Below are 17237 nucleotides of genomic sequence, written 5' to 3' on the forward strand. Positions count from 1 at the left end.
GAACGATATGTATAATACGATTTGTTAAAAAATAGATTTTTCTCAGTAAAAATTTTACGGCTAAAAGTAATACGCGTAAAGAGATTTAATTTGGATAAGTTTTAAGGCATGAAAAATAATATAATCATGTCATTTATCACTATATTAAAATTTAAAATTAAAGGGAACTTGAAATTTAAACAGAACGACAGTAACGATATTTCTTTTATATAATAACATACATGATGGACAAAATTAATATTATTAAATATTTTAACGAATGATATTATTTAATTTAAAATATATATATATATATATATATATATATATATATATATATATATATATATATATATATATATATATATAGATATATATATATATATATTAGGGTGGGTCAAAAAAATCAACTATTTTTTTTTTTTTACAATTAATACGGAAAAAAGGCTTACTAGGCACCTTAAAAAAATTCTCACCAAATATGAACTCTCAATTTTAATAAGAAGATCCTCCGCGTCGCAGTTTTTCATTTTTTTCTCAGTCCAATAGAAAAACATTCATTCCTCATCATTAATTGGTCGTACAGAAAAAATTTTTTTAAGAATTTTATAGGAAATTTAATGCTCTACAAAAAAGGTATCTTATGTTTTTTCCGTAAACCTCACCATTTCACTAATATTGAAGATTTAAGATTGATTATTTTAAGTCAAATGTCACTTTTGTTTATGAATTTTATAACTCGACAAGAAATGGCTATTATTGAATGGGCAATAGAAATTTTTGTAGCAAATTAACTGCTCTATAAAAATGGTATCTTATGTTTTGGCGATTAAATTAATCGTTCAAAAGATATTCATCATCAAACTTTCATGTATATCGATTTTAAGAGTTTTTGATTAAATAATCGAAAAATTTCAATTTAATCTATCAGTTTTGAGAAAATTTCATTTTTGTCTTTAATGTAAGTATTATTTGAATTTTGTTTTCAAAATTTTTATTCAATAATTCCCAACTTTTTATTTTTCATCATTAGAAATCACGATCATGTTGTTTTTTTATAACGTCTTCAAAACGTCTTAAAAAATTTTTCCACTACAGCTGTATATTGTCCTTGGGAAAATTTCATCTGTACTGAATTTTTGTTTTGTATTCTATTTACTCTGTTTCCCTTGTGAACTAGCGCCACCTACATTTTTCTTTATAGTTATATTGTTTTTATTTGTTTACATTTTCTACAGCATTTCTAGTGTTTCCACAAATTATGATCTTGTATATGTGATAAAACGACTAAATATTTACAAATTTTGCGGTCACTACATACATTTATATATTTATCGAAAATATGGATAAGGAAATTCATTTGATCGGAAAACCCATGCAAAAAATTTCAGAACGTAAGTTGCCAACAGTGAAAGAGGTTATGAGTGTTTTTTTTTATCAGCTCAAAGTGTTAAAATGTTCTATCAAACAAAGTGCTAAAAGCGCAACTGATCAAGTTATTGAAGTATGGAGAAACAACCAGATTCCGACTAGTGGATCAACTAATGTAATACAAAAAATTCTTCCCTATCATAACTGATGGTTGAAATTGCAAAATCTTTTGTGCGAAAAAATCATCAGCCCAAAACAAAAATGTAATAATATTTCAGAATGAAATCAAAGCATTATTTGATATTGTAGATCATAAATCAATAAAACTGCTTGATAATGATATTCGTGAACTATATTCAAATCAAAAAAGTGATACCCGGAAAGAAATTCTTTCAAATAACCCAAATAAAATAAACAGTACTATGAATACGATGGAAGTAGATGAAAGTCGTGAGTATTTACAACATTTAATTATTATAAATTTTAATCAGAATTGAAAATAAATTAAATTGATTATAAATTATGAATAATAAAGTATATTATTGTTTTTCTAATTAATTATATCATAAATGTCAATATGTTCGTAGATGATAAATAAAAACTCTTTGTGTTCCTTATTTGATGTCAAAATGAATGAGTTCCATATTTTTGCTTCCATTAATTAAATAACAACGCTTATTTTAGATTTGAATCAACCCTCAACTAGCCATGAGATTGTTCGAAGTGAGGAATCAGAGTCATCTTCAACCCTTACATTAAGTCAAGCTACAAATTTCGGTTCAGATTTAAAGTATGTGCCTCAAATACCGACAACACGAGCAAAAATAAATATTCTAACTCCAGAGCTTATCTCAGCACTCGACAGAGCTAATGTTAGTAGTAGAAATGCGATGTTCATTATTGCTCCAGTTCTATCAAGTGTTGGTGTTAATGTAGAAGATACAACTCTTAGTTATCGAACAATTCAACGAACTGGCATGCTCTTACGAAAAGACATTGCTATAGGACTAAAAGATAACTTCAAAGCTCATGATAAATATGTCGTGCATTGGGATGGGAAAATACTGAATGACATTTCTGAATCGAAATTTGTGGATCGATTACCGATTATTTTGACTGCTTTTGGTACTGAGCAGTTACTTGGAGTTCCAAAAATGAATAGTGGATCGGCAGAAAATCAAACAGCAACCATCTTGTCAACGTTAAATCAATGGGGTATAATTAGTTACATCAAGGCGATGTGTTTTGACAAGACTGCGGTTAATACGGGTAACTAATCAATGATAAAATATTTAAAAGAAAATTTTATTTTCATCGTTCTAGTTGAATTGTTTTCATACATTAATTAAATTTTCGACACGTGCCCATTAGTTATAATTCTTTATTTATTTATAGATTTTAAATATGCGTTACAATTTTTATTAAATACAGAACTTAAAGTGTAATTATCTATTTTTACTATACAGGAATCCATCATGGTACATGTAAAGAAATTGAAAAGGCCTTAGGAAAAGAATTAATTTGGTTACCATGTCGCCATCATATTTATGAGATCATTTTAAGGAGTGCATTCGAAGTCTATTGGCCAGTATCATCCGGACCAAATGTTCCAATATTTGGCAGATTCAAAAATTTTGGGACACATTCGATAAAACGAAGTATAAATCTGGTGTTGAAGATAGTATTGTTGCTAATATTATTACGAATGAAAAAATAATCTATCTTCATTTATTAAGCGATACTTACAGGTATTATTTAAATACAATTTTAAGTGTAGAGGATAATTTTTGATTTTTACGAATAATTGATTACTTTTGGTAGTTATCGCAACCCCGAGATGACTATAAAGAAATATTGGAATTGTCATTAATTTTTCTGGGAGAAATGCCACGAGAGCAAGTTTTCTCCAAGCGTCCTGGTGCAGTTCATCATGCAAGATGGATGGCAAAGGCAATTTATTGCCTAAAAATGTTTATTTTTAGAGATGAATTTGACCTTTCTAAGAAAGAATTGGATGGTCTTCGACAATTTTGTATTTTCATAGTTATGGTGTATGTAAAAGCTTGGTTTTCATCAACTTCTGCGACTTCTGCTGCTAATCACGACTTAGAGTTTATGAAAAATTTAATTGAGTACAGTAAAATTAATTCTTTAATTTCCTTGGCTACATGTGAAAAAATGACTTCACATTTATGGTACTTAAGTGATGAACTTGCTATTTTATCACTTTTTGATGATACCGTTCCATTAAACATAAAGAAGAATATCGTCGAAGCTGTTAAGACTCGCGACAGTACAGATTCTAAAGCAAGAAGATTTATTATTGATAGAAAAAATTTACATTTAATTCTGCAAAAAAATATAAGTGACTTTGTTTCTAAGAAGTCATTAAAACTTTTGAGATCTTTGATCTCCCGTATGATTTTCTTGACAAAAATATTGATTTATGGTCTACTGATGAGAGTTATAATGAAAATAAAGAATTTTTCGCACAATTGAAAGTTGTTAATGATGTGGCAGAGCGAGGTGTCGCATTAGTAAGTGAATATAACCAATGCTTAACGAAAGACGAAGAGCAATTTCAATTTTTATTGCAAGTTGTGAAAGAGCATCGAAAAAACTACCCTACTTGCAACAAAAAATTGTTTGAAAATAAATAGCTCAGTTGAAAATTGAAATAAAAAACTTTCTTATAACTAATTGGACATTTTTTTCTCTAAAACTGAAATCATAATATATTTATAATGAAAACTTTGCTTTTTTTATTGATAAATAATTAACTAAGCGATAAATAATGTACAATTAATTTTTTTAAATGTAGATAAAAATACTTACACATAAAAAAAAGCTTGAAAAACATTTTGAAGTCTCTCAGTTGATGAAAAAAAATTTTTTTCGTGTAAATTTTCTCAAAACTGATAGATTAAATTGAAATTTTTAGATTATTTAATCAAAAACTCTTAAAATTGATATACATGAAAGTGTGAGGATGAATATCTTTTGAACGATTAATTTAATCGCCAAAACATAAGATACCATTTTTATAGAGCAGTTAATTTGCTACAAAAATTTCTATTGCCCATTCAATAATAGCCATTTCTTGTCGAGTTATAAAATTCATAAACAAAAGTGACATTTGACTTAAAGTAATCAATCTTAAATCTTCAATATTAGTGAAATGGTGAGGTTTACGGAAAAAACATAAGATACCTTTTTTGTAGAGCATTAAATTTCCTATAAAATTCTTAAAAAAATTTTTTCTGTACGACCAATTAATGATGAGGAATGAATTTTTTTCTATTGGACTGAGAAAAAAATGAAAAACTGCGACGCGGAGGATCTTCCTATTAAAATTAAGAGTTCATATTTGGTGAGAATTTTTTTAAGGTGCCTAGTAACCCATTTTTCCGTATTAATTGTAAAAAAAAAAATAGTTGATTTTTTTGACTCACCCTAATATATATATATATATATATACAGGGTGTCTCAGAAGTCGTGAGCCACCGGACAGGGTGTGGTAGAAAATTGGATTCTGAATAGAAAAGTCCTTTACCATTTTTCGATCAGACCCATAGAAAAATTACTACAAATTTATGAAAATAGACCAATGAGGAGCGCGGTTTAGCGGCAGAACGGTAGGCGCAAGAGCGAGCGAGTGGAAGCGCGACAGGCAATGAGTGCGTGCTCGCTTGCACACGTGTGATATCATTGCTCAGTTATAGCGGGATGCCCGCATGCAATAATAATGATCAATGATACTCCTGTAAATAAAAAAAAATTAATATTAGAAAAATCATCCCATAGACAGCCCCATAAAATAAAAAATGTGCGATTTTTTGATAATTAAAACTCAAATTTTCGGTGTCACCGAAAAATGAAAAAAAAAAAAGCCAACAGTCATATTCAATGATACCCCTGTAATTAAAATAAAAAAGAAAAGTTATAAAAGTACCCCATACACTCTGAGATACAGCCCCATAAAGCCAAAAATTTGCGATTATTTAATGATGAAATTCAAATGATCAGTGTGCACTTGAAGTTAAAAAGAAAAAGCAATAAAAATAATCAGTGACACTACAGTAGGTGAAGAAAATTTTTCAAAATAAAAAACTACCCCATAGACAGGGAGATTCAGTCCCATAAAGCCAAAAATTGTGCGATATTTCAATAATTAAAATAGAAATTTTCGACGACTACTCAAAATTTCAAATAAAAATCTAGGACTAATAGTTAACTATACCCATAACAATCAGAAAAAAATTAAAAATTACAAAAACCACCCCATAGACACCGAGATACGGCCCCATAAAACCGGGATTGCTCGATTTTTTTTGGATTGTTATTGAAATTCTCGGTGTCCACTCAAAATAAGTCAAAGAAAATTATTGTACTTTCTGATGTTATCTTTGTTATGAAATAAAAATCGAAATTTTAGGAACCACCCCAGAGTCACCGAGATACACTCCCATACACTCGCGATTTGTCGATTTTTATTTGACGTAAATTGAAATTCTCGGTGTCCACTTAAAATAACAGAATTACAATAATCTTCCTATCTAATGTAACCTCGGTCATACACAAAGATATCAAAATTATGGAATCCACCCTATAAACACCGAGATACACCCCCATAAACTGGCGATAAGTCGATGTTTAATTTACTTTCAATGAAATTCTCGGTGTCCACTGAAAATAATAAAAAGAAAATAATCCTTCTATTCAATTTAACGTCAGTCATACATAAAAATATCAAAATTATGGAGTCCACCCCATAGACACTGAGATGCGCCCCCATAAAGCCGCGATTTGTCAATTTTTCATTTATTTAATTTGTAATTTTCGGTATCCACTGAAAATAAGCCAAAGAAAACTATCCCACTTTCCAGTTCAATCTTCGTCATGAATTAAAAAAAGAAAATTTCGGAATCCACCCTATAAACATCAGGAGACGACCCTATAAAGCCGCGATTTTTCGATTTTCCATCGATTTAAATGGAAATTCTCGGTGTCCACTGAAAATAACTTAAAAAAAATTATCGTACTTTCCAATGTAACCTTTGTAAAGAATTGAAAAATCAAAATTTAAGAATCCACCTCATAGACACTGAGATACACCCCCATAAAGCTGCGATTTCTCCATTATTTGTGAAGTTAAGTTGAAATTCTCGGTGTCAACTCGGAATAACTCAAAGAAAATTATCTTTCTTTCCAGTTTAACCTTTTTTATGAATTAAAAAAACAAAATTTTGGAATCCACCCCATAAACACCGAGAGGCAACCCCACAATGCCACAATTGTTCGATTTTTTATTGATTTAAATTGAAATTCTCGGTGTCTACTCAAAATAAGTAAAAGAAAATTATTGTACTTTTTAATGTTATCTCTGTTATAAAATAATAAATCAAAATTTTAGAATCCACCCCACAGACACCGAGATACATCCCCATACAGTCGCTATTTGTCGATTTTTAATTGACTTAAATTGAAATTCTCGGTGTCCACTTAAAATAAAGAGCATAAACTCATTCCACTTTCCAATTTACTCTTATTAATAAATGAAACTATCAAAATTCAAGAATTCACCCCATAGACCCCAAGATACACCTCCATAAAGCCGCGATTTATCGATTTTTTGTGGATTGATATCGACATTTTCGGTGTCATATGAAAATTTGAATTTTAATTATTGAAAAATCGCAAATTGTTGGCTTTATTTGGATGTTTGTTAGTGTCTATGCGGTGGATTTTCAAGAGTTAAGTTTTTTTATGTTTTTAAGGGTGTAATTTAAAAGTACAATAGGTTTCTCTTGTTGTTGCTAAATGGACACCAAGAATTTCAATTTCAATTACTAACAAATCACAAATTAGCGGATTTATGGGGTCCTATCTCGCCGTTAATGGGGTGTTTTTTCAAATCTTATTTTTTTTTGCTTACAAGAGTATATCTGAATATGAGTTTTCATACTTTTCATTTATTTTCAACGGACACCGAGAAGTAGCATTTTAATTACTAAAAATCAGAAATTTTCAGCTTAATGGGATCATAATTCGGAGTTTGCGGGGTGGTTTTTTAAATAATAATTTTTTCGATACACAGGAGTTTAATCGATAAGTACAAAAGGTTTCTTTTGTTGATTTTCAATGGGCACCAATAATTTGAATTTTAATTTCTAAGCAATCCCGATTTTTGTGCGTTATCAAGTCATATTTCGGTATCTATGGAGTGTGTTTACAATTTTTAAATTTGTCTGATGGTCAAAAGTACCACTGATAATTTTGATTGGTATTTTTTTCTATTTCGAATGCACTGTGAATATTTTAATTTTTATGTTAAATAATCCCGAAATACTCGGCTTTATTAGGCTGTATCTTAGTGTCTATGGGGTGGTTTTTGTAATTTTTAATTTTTTCTGATTGTTATGGGTATAGTTAACTATTAGTCCTAGATTTTTATTTGAAATTTTGAGTAGTCGTCGAAAATTTCTATTTTAATTATTGAAATATCGCACAATTTTTGGCTTTATGGGACTGAATCTCCCTGTCTATGGGGTAGTTTTTTATTTTGAAAAATTTTCTTCACCTACTGTAGTGTCACTGATTATTTTTATTGCTTTTTTTTTAACTTCAAGTGCACACTGATCATTTGAATTTCATTATTAAATAATCGCGAATTTTCGGCTTTACGGGGCTGTATCTCCCTGTCTATGGGGTAGTTTTTTATTTTTTTTCAATTTTTTTGGTCTACAGTAGTGTCACTGATTATTTTTATTGCTTTTTTTTTTAACTTCAAGTGCACACTGATCATTTGAATTTCATCATTAAATAATCGCAAATTTTTGGCTTTATGGGGCTGTATCTCAGAGTGTATGGGGTACTTTTATAACTTTTCTTTTTTTTTTTTATTTACAGGGTATCATTGAATATGACTGTTGGCTTTTTTTTTTTTCATTTTTCGGTGACACCGAAAATTTTAGTTTTAATTATCAAAAAATCGCACATTTTTTATTTTATGGGGCTGTCTATGGGATGATTTTTCTAATATTAATTTTTTTTTATTTACAGGAGTATCATTGATCATTATTATTGCATGCGGGCATCCCGCTATAACTGAGCAATGATATCACACGTGTGCAAGCGAGCGCGCACTCATTGCCTGTCGCGCTTCCACTCGCTCGCTCTTGCGCCTACCGTTCTGCCGCTAAACCGCGCTCCTCATTGGTCTATTTTCATAAATTTGTAGTAATTTTTCTATGGGTCTGATCGACAAATGGTAAAGGACTTTTCTATTCAGAATCCAATTTTCTACCACACCCTGTCCGGTGGCTCACGACTTCTGAGACACCCTGTATATATATATATATATATGTCGGAGATGACATCGAACTGTTTTCCCAGAGACAGGGAAATTCTTAATATTTAATCTATCGTTTAAGTAGTTGTACACAGAATTGTAAAAAATACAATATTGGTAATTATTTATGACTTAAGCCGATTATGTTTTTTTATGATTATGGCAATGGGCTTAAGTCTGGAGTGACAGTGGTCACCAAAAGTAGCCGAGGTCACAGGATACTAAAAAGGTATCGACAGACAATAAGAGCTGTCGAAATATTTTTTTGAAGAAGTACTTAGTGTACTTAGATGAGCAGTTCTGGTTGAGCATTGCTCGAGTAGAGACGTTGAGTATATCTTGCTGACCTCGTATTCGTTCTCAGACTTATTGCCCAGCGCTTTACCATAGAATTATATTCCAATAATTAGTTAACCTCCGATTTATTATATTACAAATATTTGTAGATGCTGTATTATTTATACGAGTTAGTGTTTTATTTTAATTATTGTAAAAATAAACGAATATGGAATCGATAAGCCCACTAAATTCTACCGCCCTTGACAATGTTAATCCGATATATATATATATATATTAGGGTGGGTCAAAAAAATCGAATAATTTATTTTTGATTTTATACTCTGAAAAATAGGTTCGTAGACACCTAAAAAGAATTCTCTCCAAGTATAAGCTCTTAATTATAACGGGAAGGTCCTCCGCTTTGCGGGTTTCTATTTTTTTCGAATAATCAGATAAAAAAATTTATATCTCGCTTCCAACTGCTTGGAAAAATATTCCGTGGCATAGATTTTGTGAGAAATTGAATGCTTTACAAAAAAGGTCTCTTATGACTTTTTCAAAAACTCAACCGATTAAAAGATATTCATAGTTGAAGTTTGGCTATTTTAAGGAAAATATTCGTTTTTATTATGAATTTTATAAGTCGATGAAAAAAATTATTTCGGATTGCGGAACTCATGATTTTGTAGGAAATTTACTGCTCTACAAAAATGGTCTCTTATGATTTTTTGATTAAGTGAAGCCGTTACGAGATATTCATCGTCAAACATTAACGAATATCAATATTTCCAGTTTTTGATCAATAATTCGATAAATTTTAATTTAAACTATGAGTTTCAGGAAAATTTACATAAATTTGAGTTTCGATCGATAAAGAAATGTTATAATAAGTTAGATAAAGAATTATTGGAATTATCATTGATTTTCCTTGGAGAAATGCCTCAAGAAAAGATTTCTTTCAAACGTCCTGGTGCTGTTCATCATGCTAGATGGATGGCTAAGGCCATTTATAGTTTGAAAATGTATCTATTCAGAGATGAATTCAAACTCTCTCAGAAAGAATTGCATGGTCTTCGTCATTTCTGTATTTTTATAGTCACATTGTATTTAAAAGCTTGGTTTTCATCAACTTCTGCAACAACTGCTGCTTATCATGACTTGCAGTTTATGAAAAATTTATTGGAGTACAAACATATCAATCCTTTGATTTCTTCAGCTACGTGTGAAAAAATGATTTCGCACTTATGGTATTTGAGCGATGAACTTGCCATTTAAAATCTTTTCAAAATCTTCGATCTACCGTATGACTTTCTTGATGTCGATGTTGAATTATGGCCTACTAATGAGAGTTATCTCGAAAATAAAGAATACTTTCAACAACTAAAAGTTGTCAATGATTCAGCAGAGCGAGCTGTTGCATTAGTCAGTGAATATAATCAATGCTTGACAAAAAATGAAGAACAATTCCAGTACTTATTGCAAGTTGTCAAAGAACATCAAAAAACATTCCCAAATTGTAATAAAAGAAATTATTTATAGTAATAGCGTACTGTTATGTTAAAAATATAGACAATTATATTGCAATTGATAATTCAATAAAAAATTTATCTATAAAAAAGTTAAATACTGGTTGTTTCTCACTTGATTCAATACTTTTCATATTAAATTTGACAAAGAAATATGTCATTCACTTCAAATTAAACTAATCATTGGCTATATGTCGAAAGAAATGCTCTAATTTCTTGTTTTAATGCAATCAAACAAGCTCAAGACTGAAAACAATATTAAAAAAATTGTTTATAACATTTCTTTATCGATCGAAACTCAAATTTATGTAAATTTTCCTGAAACTCATAGTTTAAATTAAAATTTATCGAATTATTGATCAAAAACTGGAAATATTGATATTCGTTAATGTTTGACGATGAATATCTCGTAACGGCTTCACTTAATCAAAAAATCATAAGAGACCATTTTTGTAGAGCAGTAAATTTCCTACAAAATCATGAGTTCCGCAATCCGAAATAATTTTTTTCATCGACTTATAAAATTCATAATAAAAACGAATATTTTCCTTAAAATAGCCAAACTTCAACTATGAATATCTTTTAATCGGTTGAGTTTTTGAAAAAGTCATAAGAGACCTTTTTGTAAAGCATTCAATTTCTCACAAAATCTATGCCACGGAATATTTTTCCAAGCAGTTGGAAGCGAGATATAAATTTTTTTATCTGATTATTCGAAAAAAATAGAAACCCGCAAAGCGGAGGACCTTCCCGTTATAATTAAGAGCTTATACTTGGAGAGAATTCTTTTTAGGTGTCTACGAACCTATTTTTCAGAGTATAAAATCAAAAATAAATTATTCGATTTTTTTGACCCTAATATATATATATATATATATATATATATATATATATATATATATATATATATATATATATATATATATATATATATATCAGTAAAACATCTATATTTAGCATACCTCAATATCTTAATCCTTCAATTTATGGTACTTGGAGGAACTTTTTGGGTCATAAATTAATCTAAAAATAAAATTTTAAAGAATGAAAGATGTGTTCCTACAAGGAGTTTCTTTGACTCGTGGTTACTACGAGCAAAAACTTAAACTTTAACGGTAATAATAAAAATATATATATATATATATATATATATATATATATATATATATATATATATATATATATATATATATATATATATATATATAACAAAGAAAACTATTAAAATAAGTTCGAGTACAATATACAACAGTTGAGTAACGACCTTCGAGAGGCCCAAATGATGGGAAAATAGTGAGCTAGCTGAATCACAAGGCACTCATTGTGTGCAACACGTGTTTTTGGTCAGGCTAGTAACAGAGCGTAAGATGTTTACGAGGGTTAAAATAAACATCAGGAAATAGTACGTACAATGGGACAAGCGAAGTCTCAAATTTTATGTGTTTATACATAAATTTGATGGTCGACCTAACGAAGTGTTTTATATGAGCTCTTAGCTGACCTGAACAATGCTGTTGCTGTATCAATGTAGTGCTGAGTAATTTAAATATTTAAATAAATTGAAAATAAAATTTTTATACTGATCAGTTACGATTTAAGTTAATATCAATTTATTTAATTTTCACAGTTCTATAACAAAAAACGATAGATCAGATCTTTGAAGGCTTGATAAATAAATTTGAGAATTTTTTCAAATTTAGTCAAAATCATCCAAAACAGGAGGTAACAATAACGGTCGTCGAAAACAACGTTGTTTTGAAAACTCAAACGGGTGTCGAGTATAAAGCAGGTGTGTTTTTCATTTTAATAAAAGTTCAATTAACATTATTTAATACCTGAACATGTATATGTAAATCTGAATATTTGAACTTGAGTTAAATTGATTTCAAATTATCTTGTTGGATCTCCGGGACAGTGATTAATACTATGTATTCAATTACTGTTGCAGGGATTAAGATCTGTACATGTATAATCTTGATGTTCGGATATACGTGTACAGATTTGTCTCAGGTTAGCCCTACTTGATGTTCGGTCAACTGAGCTATATATATATATATATATAAGCGAAATACCACTCACTCACTCATCACGAGATCTCCGAAACTATTCGCCCGATTGACTTGAAATTTAGCATACTTACTCCATTTGTGATGTAGACGCTCACTAAGAACGGATTTTACGCAATTCCTAGCTATAATGAATTTTTCGTCTACCATCACGTATGCTACTCCCTCTCCTCCCTCTCATTCTTCCCCTCCCCTCCCGTGACTTCTTCCCCCTTCCCTATATCTCTCTCTCTTTTTAGTAGATTTCATAGAAATCTAACTATTGTATTTGTCCTCATGTCGGAATTTTTGAAAAATTTTGCTATATCCTGATTCAGCTCGACGAGCTGAATCAGAAAATACATATGGTTCAAATGTTTATATATGTATGTATTTATATATATATATATATATATATATATATATATATATATATATATATATATATATATGGGATATAACGCGGGCTTGTCAGCACGATACCGTCTACAATTCTTAACGGATCATAATGAAACTCAACATACTTAGTTTATGACTAATTACGAAGGTCGAGTTCAAATTTGAGCCAAATCGGTCAATTAGTTTAGAAATTACAGCATTTAAAAATTTTGAAAATTCGAAAATTGAGTATTTCTGCTATTTCTCCTTCGTGTAACTTCCGAACACATTGAGATATTCGATCCTGGTCAATTGCATCTTAAAGCTGAGAAAATAAGCTTTAATTTACATGTTTACGCGTATTTTTAGCCCGAAAAAATGTATCTGTTCTGGGATTATTTCAATGAAATTTTACTCTTGTAGTCGTTTTAGATGTTAAATAACACCCCTTGTCATTCTGCCACACTGATGTTAGTTAGTCAATAATTCGTTCAGTTATTACGCAGATTTCCACATCACCCAAGAGGTACTGTGTAATAAGATGCGTTCCCTTTCTTTAACGTGGCGGGTCCCCTGTAGGCCTTTACCACGGAGAGAGGAGGAAAGGAAGCAAAAATACAGCTCTAAACATAATGAATACTTTCTACAATCAATTTCATCGTAAGGTAGTTGTCGCAGAGAATCGCATTGTCCCAGAAAATTCTAAATTTTTTCTATCATTCTGATGCTGAAAGGTTTATTTTCCACTCTATTTTTAAGGATGAAAAAGTTACATTGCCGCCTGAGTAATGTACGCGTGTATTTTAATCATTGTGAAACAGGAGGGGAACATTAAATTAATTATAAACATAATGATTATGATAATTATTTTATTTTTTTTATACTTCACATGAGAATTTATATAGTTTATGAAATCTACTTCCATTTCGGCTGCCGAATGGCTTTTTTTTTTTAGAAAATGTCATTTTGACTCGCCAATCTAAGAAACCCATCAAGTGGCACCCATCAATTATAGAACTCACCCCCCCCCCCAGCGCAACCACCCACGCTAATCAACCGTTGCCATGGTTACCGTTGCCACGGTTATCGTTGCCATGGTAACCGTTGCCATGGTCACAGTTGCAATGGTTACCGTTGCTAAAACAACTGATAAAATGAATAAATTGTAATAATAAATTCGGTTGTAAACTAAATTCATAGGAATGATTAGAATAAAAGTAGAAAGTTACTAAATATTAATATTCTATACAATTATTATTCAACAGTATTATTCTACACAATGTTAGGCAAATACTTGGATTTTCATCGATTGATTGTTGGGACAGTAGTAATTCATAATCATACTTTTTTTAAGAAAGAGTAGCTAAATCATCAATAACTGAAATAGCTAATATGTATTGAAATGATCATGAAGGATAAACTCCATTATATCATAAAACAGATAAATATAACATAAATATTAATGTTGATATTGTTAAATGATTATACTGATTTAAATGATTAAAAATAAAATGGTAAATTGTGTGTGATATATATAGGAGCTGTTCTATAGATAGATTTACTCATCACGATATCTCGGGAACCATCGGATCTAGAAACTTGAAATTTGGTAGGAATTATACTTTTGCCCTGTAGAGGTCAGCTAAGAACAGGTTTTAAAAAATTCCACCCCTTTTTTCCAAAAATTTTCCACGTTAGCCTTATGTCCCTCTGTTCCGCACCTATAGCACCTGATCCTGTGTTTCTCACGATTACCATGGCGCACACTATTGCCAACCATTGCTGTTACTACACTTTCTGCTGAGTCTAGTCCCCTCGATTCGGTGGCTTCGATAATCTTCACTTTGAGGACGTCCGCACTGGGGAGCTCATCCCTTGACTCCATGGAGCACCTGAAGTTATCGTACGAAGCCGGTAGGCTATACAACAGCATGATAGATAATAGATCGCCATTAATTTGCACATCCATGCCCTTCAATTTATTTACAGCATCAAAAAATTTTGCTAAGTGATCCCTTACATCACCACCTTCTTCCAAGCACTGGAGTGTAAGTCTTTTCAACAATGTCGCTTTACGCGCACGACCTTGTGATGCGTAAACCGACTTCAAACGCATCCATACATTACGCGAAGTAGTACATCCACGGATATGATGCAGTTCGGTTGGTTGAATAGCCATCACAAGTTCTGATTTCGCTTTTTTATCATTCTTTAACCATTCTGCTCTGGCTGCATCGGTTGACGCTGCTTCTTCACCCTCACCAGCGGCCGGGATGATCTTCGTTCCATCTATGTATTCCCATAGATCATACCTTGTCAAAAGCGCCTCGACTTGAATACACCACGTGTCATAGTTTTTTCGCGTTAACATTTCTATCCGCGCAGATCCACGCGATGCACTTGTATTCGTAGCCATTTTGAATATCACAATTAATCACACTTCGGATTTATTAACAAGGATGTCCTGGGCCCATAACCTGTTAGGATTAACTAGGATCAATAAACGTATTAACAAGAATTGAGCGACAGAACTTTATTATAGACATAATAAGATAACTACATGTATATAAATTATGAAGAAACTAAATATGAACGATGCTCACTCTTGAGCGTCTATTCTTCTACTGAATATAGAAAATTAGTCACTCACTATTTTGTAATGATTCATCATTCTAGACGAGTCATACAAATTATATGTATATATATATATATATATATATATATATATATATATATATATATATATATATATATATATATATATATATATATATAAAAGAAAAAGAAAGTGCGCATTATCGGAGATTATAAAACCCTCAACAGTAATTTTAGTTGGATACACTCCTACTGGTTATCAATTATTGAAACCGGAGGAGGGAAAATTTTATGGACCGCGAAAATTGACAACTAATAAAAATTCAAATGAAATGAGTGATGAACCGACAAAGTCTAATGACTTAAACATGTGTTAAAAATTTGATAATGACGATGTGGAAAGTAAACTCCTACATGCTACAAAATTAAACGATGAGTATGATAATAAGATTGAAAATTTTAAAAACGCAATGTACTACGCAGTGTTAGCTGATATAGAGTCGTTTGGGTCAAGTGTGCGCACTTAAGGATTTAAACTAATATTAAAATTAAACAATAACAAATAAAGACAGAATAACCCATGCATACGATAAATTATTTATTGAACTAATAACAAAATCAAGTAATATTACATAAAACTTTGATACTTAGAAAGAAAAAACAATTAATGACAGAAACTCAAAATGCGCAGACTTGACCCACTTTGCGGGTAAGTATACGGATTCGTTTGGGTAAGTGTGCGCAGTTGAGGAAAGTGTGCGCATTGTTTTTTAATAACTATAATCTTCTTACTTACTAATTATCTCGAAGACTCGATAAATAAATAGTAAGAGATCAACTTAGAAAACATAAAATCACGTTAAATCAGATGGTCAAAATTAAAGTTAAAAGAAATTATAGAAGTTTAGAATGAGTTCATTTCAAGAATATTTTTGGCAGCGATGACAATCAAAACTACCTTATTTTAATAGCGATATTTTAATAGCGATTTTTTAATAGACGATATTTTAATAGCGAGTAATGATCAACGTAAATTGGACAGAGTAAAGAACGAATTGAAGCGTAAGTTTGAAATGACTGATCTCGGTAAGCCAAAAGAGTTCCTGGGATTTTCTATTGGGAGAGATCACGAGAAACAAATTATTACTCTTACTCAGGAGCTGTATATTGATAGAATATTGTTGAAATTTAGTATGAACGAGTTACATCCTTAAAGAACATCGATGGTAACCACTTAGGTAGCTAATGAAGACAGGAAAATATAGAGGAAGATTGTGACGACAAGTTATCACAACTGACGAATGCAAAAGAAAATATACCATGTCGTGAAGTAGTAGGAAGTTTACTGTATCTGGCAGGAGCGACTCGGCCAGATATCTCATACGCTTTGAACGTCTTGAGTAGACGTCAAATAAATCCAACAGAAAACGAATGGCAAATGGTTAAACGGGTATTTAGATACTTAAAAGGAACAAAACATTTAGGTTCAACCTGTTCAGCTGAACGTAACAATATGCAAGTATATTCCGACGCAAATTATGCCGATTGTAAAGGTTCACAAACGACGTGTGGGGGTGTAATTTAGCTATACGGTGATACCGTGGCTTGGAAAACGCACAAACAAAATTATGTTGCGTTATCAACGTGTCAGGCGGAATATGTTACGATAAATGAAGCAAGTCAAGAACTGGTTGCTATGAATAACTCGTCAAA

The 17237-nt window shown here is 30.9% G+C and overlaps 2 protein-coding genes across 6 annotated transcripts in view; both read left to right on the forward strand.

Annotated features, from left to right (window-relative positions):
- The window catches only part of LOC141534887 (uncharacterized), a 132356-nt gene that overhangs the window by 73073 nt on the left and 42046 nt on the right, over window positions 1-17237 (forward strand). The gene's annotated exons all lie outside the window — the stretch shown is intronic.
- Window positions 127-12531, forward strand: LOC141535159 (uncharacterized). The gene is made up of 4 exons (XM_074254983.1): window positions 127-190; window positions 2035-2565; window positions 2817-3008; window positions 12455-12531. Exons 1-4 carry the CDS (start codon window positions 127-129, stop codon window positions 12529-12531), a joined length of 864 nt encoding a protein of 287 aa, XP_074111084.1.

Source organism: Cotesia typhae, unplaced genomic scaffold, assembly GCF_013202065.1.
Source record: "Cotesia typhae breed Kobodo isofemale line unplaced genomic scaffold, CoteBio_Ctyphae scaffold_13, whole genome shotgun sequence".
Classification (NCBI taxonomy): domain Eukaryota; kingdom Metazoa; phylum Arthropoda; class Insecta; order Hymenoptera; family Braconidae; genus Cotesia; species Cotesia typhae.

Excerpts from the sequence above, each read along its gene's own strand:
- LOC141535159 (XM_074254983.1), top strand. The coding sequence starts at position 127 with ATGTCATTTATCACTATATTAAAATTTAAAATTAAAGGGAACTTGAAA. Across the intron at positions 191-2,034 it reads GAAATTTAAACAGAACGACA|ATTTGAATCAACCCTCAACT; the intron begins GTAACGATATTT and ends CGCTTATTTTAG. Across the intron at positions 3,009-12,454 it reads GACACATTCGATAAAACGAA|GGATTAAGATCTGTACATGT; the intron begins GTATAAATCTGG and ends TTACTGTTGCAG.